At 35.1% G+C, this 12,996-nt stretch overlaps 1 protein-coding gene across 1 annotated transcript in view; it reads left to right on the top strand.

Annotated features, from left to right (window-relative positions):
- The window catches only part of PSMD14 (proteasome 26S subunit, non-ATPase 14), a 93,605-nt gene that overhangs the window by 76,936 nt on the left and 3,673 nt on the right, over positions 1-12,996 (top strand). The window contains exons 9-10 of the mRNA XM_081241810.1: positions 167-241; positions 3,665-3,790. Of these exons, the coding sequence (XP_081097936.1) occupies positions 167-241; positions 3,665-3,790 (201 nt within the window). The remainder of the gene's footprint in view (positions 1-166; positions 242-3,664; positions 3,791-12,996) is intronic.

The raw sequence follows: 12,996 nt of genomic DNA, 5'->3' as shown, positions 1-12,996 counted from the left end.
GTAGCTGAGAAAAATATAGTTTAACATTTATTTAGGATAAAAAGCTATTTTTAGAAGATGGTAAAGGTATTGTCTACAGGATATGTCAACAGTTTCAAACAGTTATATTTATTTTATTAGATGAAAAATACTAATTTGTCCTTCTTCTAATCATTTATCTATATAGGCATTAATTCATGGACTAAACAGACATTATTACTCCATTACTATTAACTATCGGAAAAATGAACTGGAACAGAAGGTAAGCTTAAATTTTTATCTTAGAGGCGGAAAAATATCTATTTCAAACAATTTAAACTATTACCTGGTATATTTGAATTTAAATTGTTGACCCCTTTCATTGATGCGTTCAAATATTTTTTCAGTCCTGATGAATTGCAGCATAAAGGAATATTTTATTGGACAAATTGAGAGACATTTTACCTTATTGGTAGGCCCTAAAACAGGAGAGGAATTAGGAAACAAACATTCCAGTTTGGTTTTATGATAAATTATAAAAATCTTTCTTCTAGTCCTGCGATTTTTCTGATTAATTTATCTTCTCCAAGAAAATGGCCTTTTGTTACTAAATTGCTAAATAAATAGCTTTCTAGATTTGAAAGGAATAAATTAGATTGTAATTGCGTAGTGTTTTTAAAAAAGTACCATGGTTACTTAGGATAAACTAAAGGTGATTCAAAAGGGAAATGCATTTTAAGGGTTTTCAGATATTTAGATCTAAATTTTTATACCTTTTTATAGTAATCAAATTTGATTACTTTAAAAATTACCTAGCGTCTTGGTAGATTAGCATTCTTTAGTTTCTACTATTTTAAGATTATTTCAAGAACAGTTTTTCTCTCAACTAATTCGAAATATTTAAGTCTGCCTATTACTTTTTGAAATTACAATCTGAACTGCTTTTTTTCTATATTATTACAATTAGTCATCCTCCAAAAAGCTTCTTGTATTTCTCTCTGAGAAAGACTTAAAAAAATTTGAAAGAACGTGAGTACTATTGACAGCCCCTAAGCTTTGATTTCTACATGCACTCTGAAGTCCAAACATAAGTAATCTGTAGTAAACAAGACCTTTCTTACTAGTTGAAAGTGTTCCCCACAAAGTTACCCTAGAAGGGATTCTAGTGCATATGGTGTATGGGAGTGGAGTAAGAGGGCTCTCCATACTACTCCCTCTTTCAACCAGATCATCTCCATTTTCAGTCTTATTTATATATTGTGGGCAGAGTGTGCTGTATAAGATTTTCTGAAGTTTGATAAACAATTGTTTTAAAAGTTCAAAGCCACCAGTAAACTCACTCAAAGGTCCTAGGTGCTTTAGCCTGGTTTTGAGTGAGGGGCTGCAGGGGACCAGTTCTTCCTTGACCTGAGGGGAGACACAGAGCCATAAAGCTCTCTTCCATCTGCTTGCTTTCGTCCCAGAGTTTATATCAGCTGTGGTAGATTTAGTTGATAGCTTGAAGTACATTTTCAACACTTATTTTAATTTTATGTAGAATAGGTACAGGCTGTGGGATAAAAGGGTACCACTCAGACATAAACTGAAAAATTCATTCAGATACATAAATATTTTATCAGTCTGACACCCAACTATTTGGAAATATCCATCTAATTACATCAAATTTTCTTTTTCTTTTTTTCCTTTTTTCCTTTATGGTGCTCCATAAACTTAGCCACCATCCTTGGTATAAAAAACACACATATAGGGCTTCCCTGGTGGTGCAGTGGTTGAGAGTCCGCCTGCCAATGCAGGGGACACGGGTTCGTGCCCCGGTCCGGGAAGATCCCACATGCCACAGAGAGGCTGGGCCCATGAGCCATGGCCGCTGAGCCTGCACGTCCGGAGCCTGTGCTCCGTCCGCAACGGGAGAGGCCACAACAGTGAGAGGCCCGCGTATGGCACAAAAACAAAACAAAACAAAAAAAACACACACATATAAATACTTATATAAATTAATTAATATTATATTTATGTTCCTAGTATAGCTCAGTTCCGGTGCTTTCTTGATACCCAAAGCCCTGCCTTTACTCTTATCTCACCAACCTGTATACTTAACTCCAAGTGTTACCTGAGGGGCCCAATCCAATCTTTGTCCAGGTATGGTAGAATTATTCTGCTGCTCTGTGGGAACCTTCTTTGTTTGCTTTTGAAGTGTAGAAAAATCCAATTCTCAACACTTAATTATAGGTAGCTTTATAGCATAGGTAGTTGCAGCTGCACCAAAATTTCCTGAGGATGTATTTTCTAAAACACTGTCACTGGCGAAGATGGGAAGCAATCCAAGAAATTCGGGTTACATGTGCAGGAGTTTCCCAGTTTTTTTCCAAACTACTCTTGCCTCCATGGGCCCTAGGAGGGGCATGGAGGATTATGGATCTTTTGTGTCTTGAAAATTCTCATAGGTGATTTTGACATGCAGCTTATTCTCCAGCATAAGGAAAACTTTGTACCACTTTTAGCTGCAAACCTCTAAACAAATAATTGTTCTAAACTAAACTCATACACTTCCGACTGTGTCTTTAGATCCTCATAGCTTGTGGATCTCACTTAAAGTATACTGGTTCTCATAGCAAAAGAACAATAGTCATTCTGTAGGTACCATTTTTATTTCACATTGCATGATTTTATCAATCGTTTAGAAAACTCTTCTTATTCAATGATTATCCTCAACTGAAGGACATTATTTATAGAGTAGGACTTTTAAGAAAAACTGTCTTAAGACTCTGAACTTGAAAACTTATGAGCTTCGAAGAATATGTATTCAGAATTAGGAGTCCAGTTTGAGAACTAATGAACTAAGGTGTTTAGTTCCATGATCACTACTAATAGGGTCTGATCCCAGTTTGCTGATGTGACTGCAAAGTGGATGGATCTGTGATTTCCTTCCCAGTTTTACGACTTTTCATTCTGGTATAAAGAAGTTTAAATTTTTAAAATTATAGATGGAATATTAGAATCTGAAGAAAACTTAAAGATTATCTAATACAAACCTTCAGTTCATAGATATGTAAACAGGGACTCAGAAGGATTGACACAGTCATTCAGTAAATGGAGGCATCTACCTCCTTATCTCGGCATTTGAGAGCTGGGCTATATGAACTATTAGAAATCCTGTGTGTAACATAGTAGTTTCATTCATTCCACACATGCTTATTTAGTATTTGCTGTGATTAGATTATGATCTAGATTCTAGACTCTAGACCTTGGTGATCTTGAAATAAACAGAGCAGAGTCCTTGCCTTGATTTCTCTTTAATGGGAGAGAAATGCACTAAACAAGAAAACAAAAATTTCAGCTGCTTATAGTGTTATAAAAATAGTAAAGCAAGTTAAGGAAAGAAAGATGTTTAGATAGTATGGGGTGGCTTTATTATATAGTGGTGAGGAATGGCAGCTATCTCTAAGGAAGTGAGAAATGTAAGCCATACAAAGATAAGAAAAATAGCCTTTGAGGCAAAGGGACAGCAAATGCAAAGGCCATGAGTTGGAGTATTCCTTAGATTTTATTAATATAAATTTAGGAGGATACTTATTAGAGTTTATTTAAATTAATAAAATTAAACTTAAATTCATTAATTCCAAAAGTTGTTTGTAAAGTTGTTTCTCAAGACAAAGGAAATTTCCTCAATACAGGAAAATAATTAATTTTTCTTTATATTTTTTAGATGTTGTTAAATTTGCATAAGAAGAGTTGGATGGAAGGTTTGACACTTCAGGACTACAGTGAACACTGTAAACACAATGAATCAGTGGTAAAAGAGATGTTGGAATTAGCCAAAAATTACAATAAGGTAAAAACTTACTTTCAACATTTATTTCTTACAATCTTTGGAATATATATGATTAGATATCAGGCGTTGTATAAATATAAATAGTTAAGAGTAGAGTGGCCTATTTTGTAGACCAGATAGTAAATATTTTAGGCTTTATAAGCCATCCAGTCTGTTGCAACTGCTCAACTCTGCCGTTATAGTGTAAAAGTAGCCACAGACAATACGTAAAGGGATGAGTGAGGCTATGTCCTAGTAAAACATTATTTACTAAAACAGGCAGTTGGCTAGATTTGACCCATGGCCTATAGTTTGCCAGCCCCTGTTGTAAATAGCTTTACAGTTGAAATCTCTTCATTATTCAGAGGACTTTTTCTTGGAAGGGAAGGAGGAGCAAGGAGATGTGAACAACAACAACAGCATTTAATACTTGATAACATATAACTTATTTTATGAACTTCTCTGTTTTTCATTTAATACGTATTTATTGAAAACCTGCTGTATGCCAGGTGCTGGGGATATGGTAAAAAATAAGACCTATCCTCATGGAATGTATTTTCTGGAAGGGGAAACAGAAAGTAAACAAATAAACACAGCATAATTAGTAATTAGTGCTGTGAAGACAATAAACAGGATGATGTAAAGAGTAGCACAGGGAGACCATTTCATATGAGGATGTAAAAAAAGTTATATTTTTCACAATCTCCTGAAAATATTTATTGTATGCTAAAGTATATGCGGCCATGATAGCATTTTGTTTATAGATTCATGTTCTTTTACAATTCTGAAATTAAGAGAATACTTGAACAAGACTAAAATGTATCTTCTGTATTATATCAGTTTCCTAGCATTGCCACCACAAACTACCATATGGGTGACTTAAAACAACAAATTTATTCCCTCACAATTCTGAAGCTAGAAGTCCAAAATCAAGGTATTGATAGGGCCATGCTCCCTGTGAAGCCTCTAGTGGGGAGGATCCTTCTTTTTCTTTTCTAGCTTCTCTTGGTCCCCAGGCATTCCTTGGCTTATGGCAGCATAACTCTAATCTCTAACCAGGGTTATGATTTCAGTGTATCCTTTTAGGGGGGACATGATTCAACTCATGTATTTTTCAACTTTTTTGACCAAAACCCATATAAAGAATAGATTTTACATTTGACCCAGTACCTGCAAATGTATATGTATGTGTGTATATATATTGCAACAAAAGTTTTATGAAGCAGTATTTACCCTTATTACAAGTGGTTATATTCTATTTTCTTTCTCATTTGACTCAATTTCATACTGTTTCAGTTATATACATACATATTATATACATCGACATATGGTTTGTAACCTATTAATGGGTTGAAAACCTGCAATTTTTAAAACATGTATACATACTATACAGTGTTATGCTTACAGATATTTACTGAATATCTTCTGTACAATTTGCAGTGGAAAACAGGGATCCTTCCTTCATTTTTAGGAAAACAGGGGCATTAAGAAAAGTTCATAACCAGAGTACTTGACCAAAATTTGTGTGTTTGATAACACCTTAGTATTCAGATTGTCCACAGACCAGCTGCATCAGTATCACTTGGGATCTTGTTAGAAATGCAGGTCTTCGACCTACTACATCAGAATCAACATTTTAACAAGATTTCCAAGAGATTTGTATACTCATTCAAGTTAGAAGTTAGAGAACACTGCCATAGAGAAGTCCATGTGAAGTCCTGTAGAAGTTCAAAGGCTTTTGCTTTCAGATGGTACAGACCCAGGATGCTGTCTTTTGAGAAGATAACATTTGAACTGGACCTTAAAGCATGAATAAGATTTGGACATACAAAGGAATATTACCCTAGGCCAACTGAACATCACGAGCAAGACTAGGAGACAGAAAAGCAAGGGCATCTTTAGGAAACTGTGTTTGGCTAGAGTAGAGTACATGAGAAGGGTGTACATAAAAGGGTGAATAGTGGGGAATAAAGTTTTGTTTTGTTTTGTTTTGTTTTTGCGGTACGCGGGCCTCTCACTGTTGTGGCCTCTCCCGCTGCGGAGCACAGGCTCCGGACGCGCAGGCTCAGCGGCCATGGCTCACGGGCCCAGCTGCTCCGCGGCATGCGGGATCTTCCCGGACCGGGGCACGAACCTGCGTCCCCTGCATCGGCAGGCGGACTCTCAACCACTGTGCCACCGGGGAAGCCCGGGAATAAAGATTTTTAAAGTTACTGAAGTCAAGTAACAGAGTTTGGAAAATCAGAATAGAGTTATTTTTGATCAGGGGCATGGTATACCCAGAACCTGACTTTAGAAACATAATTTGACAAGGCTATAGAAGAAAGAGTGTTGTAAGAGGAGATTTGAAGTGGAGATTCTATATTTAGGAGGAGCTTGCTATTACCCAAACAAAAGGTACTAAGTGTATGAATTACTGTAGTGGCAGTGGGAAGGGAGGTATCAATAGACTAATAAATTAAAACGTGGTGTCAGTTGGATAGATAAAGTAAAAGAAGAAGGAATCAAAGGTGAGTTAAAGGTCTCCTGCCTAGGTGACCAGAAGTATGTTGGTACCGTTAACATTTCCAATTTAAGTAGAAGTAGAAAGATTGAGAAAGAAGATAAAGAGATTAAACAAGCAGGGAATTCCCTGGCAGTCCAATGGTTAGAACTCTGCCTTTCACTGCCGAGGGTGCAGGTTCAACCCCTGGTCGGGGAACTAAGATCCCACAAATCATGGCTTGGCCAAAAAAAAAAAAAAAGTTTAAACAAGCAGTTTACTATGTGGGACTAAAAATTAATGGTGGGGGCTAGAGCTTTTGGAGACAGTTAAAGTTGATATTGGTTGTCACACCAAAAAAGTAATATTTTACTTTTTAAATTAAACACATCTTACAAAATAAATATTAACCAAGAGACAGTGTATAAGATTTGCCAAGTGTTAACAACAAGTCTTTTGAGAGAATTGAGCTTTGAAAAAATGTTGATGGGCCCATACAAGCTAAATTCCAGCAGAATTAAGTTTGGCTTTGAGGAGCATGCCCTGATTTATATGTAGGGTTCCAGCTGGAAATTCCCATTGCTTCTAGATTGTAGGGAAAATATCTATATATTTAATCTTTCTAGTGTATGCTTTCATGCTGTGGAGATTAAAGAGAAAAAATAGTTTATCATATTTAAAACAGTTAACCTTTTATAAATTAACCTTTAAAGAAATTTAAGTTATTATTCAGCGGACTGTAGGAATGGTTTTCATTTCTCTGTAACATTACAAGTTTAAGTAAATTCTTATTGGTACTACTGCCAGGAAATAACCTATTTATGGTTACTGCTGCCCATCCACAGAAGTTTTTGCTATTTTACAGTTTTAAAAAATCTCTGAAGTACTCAAAAATTTGTAAGGTTTGGTTATAAAGTGAAAACAATGTATAAGCTGTGATATGAAGGAGTCCAAATTTGGGGCTGTAATTCCCTCTGTGATTGAAAGAGAATGTGGTGGAGTTTTTAGTAACACTTAAAATATAAAAAGAAAGGCCCATACAACCAGTTCTTCATAGTATCCTTTTAATTGGTTGGTGTTTTAAACTAAGGTAATTACTGTTAGGTGCCAGTTAGCTCCTAAAGCGAAAGAAGGTTAGAAAATAATTAAATTCCTTTGTACCAACTTTTTGATTTTAAGTCTAAAGTCCACGCTGACATTCCGGTTGATTATTAGTCATTGATTTCTCTAGTTACTGAACTTTAGCACCCACAACTCTTCTATTCCAAATCTCCTAGTTTATTCGTGCCAAGATGCATCAATATTTTAATATTGATAACATTTGATTGGATATTTGTAAATGAATCTGCCAGTGAAAAAATGAATTGTAAAAGACTTTTTTAAGAATAGCATAGACACATAAAAATTTGCTTTGTTTTCAAGCATGTAGCCCTATAAATTCAGAGATCTGACAGTTTACTTTTCAGGTAGAAAAACTGCCTACTTAGTAACCTGAAAGAAGGTTTGGATGCAACTTTTATGGAATTACATGTAAAATATGTAATTATATGATTACATTTGGTTTATCAAAGTAGCTGTATTAAATAAGAAGGTCTTGTTTTGTGCTAGTGCAATAAGCTAAGAAAAACAAAATAAGATATAAATTGGGAAACCAGGCCAGATTATCATTGTTTAAGTATGATAGGATATGTTTGTAATCTAGCATAGAAATACATGAAACTAAACTAGAATACTATTAGAACTATTATGATTGAGAATTACATAGCCATGCAGTTACATAGGCTGAAACTGGTTGAAAAATATAAAAGGCAAATCAGTTTACAGAAGCATCCAAAATTACAAAGTATTTAGGAATAACTACCATAAAAAATGTAAATGTATAAATATGTATATATGACTTCTTTGAAAAATACTAAAAACATTTGTGAATAAATTCCCGTTTCCAAAAAGGAATACTCAGTATTTGTAAAGCTGTGGTCAAGCTTCCCAAAGGTTACTTTAGTGCTAGTAAGAATATCAGTGAGCTTTTAAATTTTGATAGCTTGATAGTAAAGTTTACCTGCAATAAAAATAACATTTATTGAATGCTTATTAGGAGTCAGACTGGCAGAAAATATTTGTACCTATAACACAGAAAAGGCTAGTATCCAAAAAGTACATAACAGACAAAGAATTCCTATAAAATATAAAGAGACGATAATAAATTGGACAACAGCTGGAAAATTCACTGAAGATGAATGGCATATAAACATGAAAAAGAGTTCAACCTTATTAAGTATTCAAAGAAAAAAGTTAAAAGCATAAGTAGATTTTTTTTTCTTTTCAAATTAAAAAAAATGGTTTGGGAGAATGCGCCACTAGTGGGAAAATTAAAAAGTGATATATGACATTCTTGAAGGCCATCTCCCGTTTTATCTTTAAATTTTAAGTGCATATAACTCTTTAAGCCAATGTATTCTCTTTTAAGCATTTATTATGAAGAATGAAATTCTACAAGTACCAACTTAGAGAAATATTTAAAACTTGCTGTTATGTGTGTAAAATGAAATTGTGTAACAATATGAAAAGTCCCTACTATGTTACCTTCCCTCCATTTTTCAATGATGTCTCTCTGTCTCACATATATCTCAACGTATTATGCTGTTAACAGTGTCACCTCTCAGGTGGAAGGTAGGGGAATTTTATACTTTATGTAAATCCTGGATTCTTTTTAGTTTTTGCACTAAGCAGGTGTTATTTATATCTAAGATTGTGTTAGCTTGAGGTAGCAATGGCTTAAACAGGATAGGAATGTACATCTCTTGCAATTCAAGGCCATGTGAAACTTTGAAGTTACTACATTCACATACCCAGATATCTTCATCTTTTGCTCCACTTTCCTTGTATTGGCTTCCATCATTTAGATCTCCTCATGATTCATGGTGATTGCTAAAGCTTTAGCCATCCCATCTGAGTTCAAGCAACAGGAAGAAATGCAAGGGGCAAAAGAGAGAGACCTCTCAGCTAAATCAATTCCTTTTCAGGATCCTTTCTATAAGTCCCACCCAGCACTTCTGCTTATATCTCATTGGCAGAACTTAATCAAGTGGCATACTTTGCTTTGAGAAAGGCTATATAGTCTTCTACCTGGGAGCATTACTGCCTTTAATAAAATTGGAGCTATATTATAAAAGAAGAAAGAGAAGATGTGTATTAGGTAGGCAACTAGCAGTAGACTCTGCCACAGAAATTTTTTTCAACAGTCTAAACTACAGTTTCTATTATACATACACACACTTGTATGGGCACACACATGATCTTTATTTTATATCTCTAGTTTATATATAATTACATTTTAAAATTGGATTCCTTATAATATTTTTAGAAAGAATTTACATATTCTGGGTCACTTAATAAATCATGGGTTTGGCATTATTCAGGATGTGTCATTAAAAAGTAATGAATTCCCGGGCTTCCCTGGTGGCGCAGTGGTTGAGAGTCCGCCTGCCGATGCAGGGGACACGGGTTCGTGCCCCAGTCCGGGAAGATCCCACATGCCACGGAGTGTCTAGGTCCGTGAGCCATGGCCACTGAGCCTGCGCGTCCGGAGCCTGTGCTTCGCAACGGGAGAGGCCACAACAGTGAGAGGCCCACGTACAGCAAAAAAAAAAAAAAAAGTAATGATTTCCCGAATTGCCATGAATGTTGCTTTGAGGTCTTTGGAGATAGATAAGACTATATTTAAGTCACAGTTTCATTGCTTATTGGCTGTGTGGCTGTATGTGTCCCCATCATTCGTTGGGCACACTCCTTTTTTGTATATTACATATTGCATTATAATTTGAGATTTACAGGCAGGTAAAGTAAAACCCAAATGCAAGCTTCTTGAAGAGCAAGAACTGTCTTACTCATAGTGAGTACTTAATAGTTATTTACTGAATGTATAAAATGATGAAAATTCTACTGTTGAGGACATACATAGAATGTACTAGAGCGTTATAAGCACTTTCAAAAGGAGAGTTAGAAAAAAAATTTATAGTAGAAGTATTGCTGGAATTAACATATAGAAGATAGTGCCTAATTTCTTTATGTAAAATGTAGATTACTTCACTGGGATGTTTTAAGGATTCAGTAAATTAATATGTACATGTTAATGTTTAATTACTAATGGTTGTAGGGAACCCAATTTTTTGTTCTCCATGTTCACACCTGTAATACTTTCTCAGATAGTTTTCTAATTGTTTCATGTTTGTTAATTTTGCTTTCCCAAGTATGTTTTATAAAAGCCATTTCTTTAAACTTATTCTGTGTCCCCATAACCCATAATGTGATTTTCAGTTATATAGTCAATGCATTAACTTTTTATGAAAATCAAGAAAGAACTAAAATGCCTATATTACATTCACTAGCAGTTTATGCAGAGATTGTTTACTGGTGAAAAAATATACCATATAGGTGATTTTACAAAGCATGTGCTTAAATGGAAGCATGGCATGTTAAGAGTGAACACTGCAAACATATCAAAGGGAAAAAAAGAAGCCCAAGGAATGGAATAGATATGACATATAAAGTGAAATAGAGACATGGTGTCATGAAAGCAGAGGTTAAAGGATTAGAAGAGAAAAGGGGTATTGGAAAAGGTGTTCAGAAAGTTCAAGTAAACTGGGTCCATTGGAATTTGCCAGGTGGAGATCCTTAAAAGAGTATTCATGAAGTGCTAAGGGTCCAATCCATGTTTGTTAGAAGGTAAATAAAATGGTAGAATTTGAAACACAGATTTTCCATTTGAGAAATTTGACCATTACCAGGAAAAAGACAATGAGGTTAATGGCTTTAGTAAAAGCCTCTTTAAGATAGGGGGTACATCTGAGGGGATTATGATAACATAACAGACCAAATTCCAGGAATTTCTTAGAACTGTGCAGACCGTGCATGATGGGATAGCCATCTGGGGGTCTTTGTTGATAAACTGTTAAAAACGTTTCTAGTGTGAATAGCCACAAACATTTTCAGTGCTTTTTTGTTGGTTGAGTAAACCGAAGAGCACGAATGCAAAAGCAAAATTTGATGCCAAATCACAGAAGTTGCCATAAACACAGAAGTTCCCCTAGTAAGGACACTGCCTGTGCCTGAATTTCATTTGTTTCTGCTGCTACCATTTCTTAATTTTTCCTGGTGACTAGCCAGATTAGAGCTATGAATGAAGGCAAACTGGTCTTGCCCAGATGATAGATGAGATAAAGGTAACCTAGGTAGGTGGAGAAAATATTTAGGGGTTTAATGTGATGATCTGGTCTATCTCAGAATGTAAGAGATGTGCTTACTCTTTTGTCATGGGGGTTTGCAACCTTAGTATATGCCTAAATCTACAGCTGCTCCTCATTTTCCAGATGGCATCTATGGCTGGGAGTACTTTTTACCATCTGCACTTCTCAAAGAGTTTGTGAACTCTCTCTTTTAATTATAGGAAATGGAAAAACTAATTGGTAAAGTGGTTAAATGATATAAAAGATTTTTAAAATTGAGTTAGAGCTTTTTATATTCTGTTTAACCTTTCAAATCAGATCAATGCTTTAAGTGCTTTTTTACTTTCATCTTTTCACGTCTTCCATCTTTGATATTTGCAACACTCCAAAATACTCCATAATAACTATTTTGTACATGGACTGGCATTTTGAGCCAAATTCCAAAACCCTTACCTCCTTCCAATACCGTAAAGTACTATTGTTGGTGTGTGCATAGAACAACTAACACTGAATGGATATAGGGTACAGACTTAACGTGAATTGGTCCATTTATCTAATATGTTTTCAGGTTGGTAAGGTGTAGTGTCATGATTTGTAAAAGTAATTTAGAAAGACAAACTTTTTATGCGTTGCTAGTGTTTCCATATATGTAAAACACTGAGATAGTAGGAGAAGCAATTTCCCAGTTAGAAGATACTTTTCTAACTAGCTGCGAATAATAGGAGTGACATCTGACTCTGAAAATGAATATATTCTCTGTCTAGGGAATTCTAGATTTGGAGTGTTACTAACTTATTTTCCCTTTTTTAGCTTTATGAGTCATAAATGTATTTCCTAATGATGTGTTGTAAATAAGTATCCTGTAATAATCAGTAGATACAATACTTATTCACTGTCTTTTCTCTTTAGGCAGATTCTACTGCGGAAAATTCTCCAGATAGTTTGTCCGTTTATAAAATTAGATACTTGCCATCTTTGCTCATTTTCAAGTTCTCTGTTTACAAAACTATTAAGAAGGTGTGAAATGCAGCCAAACTTCCCAGTTTATGGGAAATGTCGGATGATTGCATTTCCTACGTGTGCATTGTTCACACATGAAGAAATTTGGCAGCTGTGAGATGATTAAGTTTAGAGTATCCAAATCTAACCCTCACTGGGATTTTGGTTTCCTGCTTTCTGCCCCTGTCTTCTCACCCGCTTTGTAACCATATTAAGTGCTATGGTATTACTTCTTAAGATTGGTGATACTTAAATTTTCTTCATTTTCCATTTATCAAATGCTATGAATAAATCATAGACCACGAGTTCACCTGATGCAGAGTCCTAGCTTCAGGCAGTAACATACCCAAAACTGTTACGAAGGAGGTTGCTTAAACTTAGAATGCTCAATAAAGAGGTTACACAGTGGTGCCATTATTAGGGTAGAGGGCAATATTGGTAGCTAATCTAAATGCTGTAATTACTTCAAAATTTTTCTGCTAGAAAATTTATGGTCATACACATAAAAGTTTGTAGCTGGC

This window comes from Mesoplodon bidens, assembly GCF_964165515.1.
Source record: "Mesoplodon bidens genome assembly, chromosome: 8".
NCBI lineage: Eukaryota > Metazoa > Chordata > Mammalia > Artiodactyla > Ziphiidae > Mesoplodon > Mesoplodon bidens.
The sequence above is the reverse complement of the archived record's forward strand: the minus strand, read 5'-3'. Positions and strand labels throughout refer to the sequence as shown.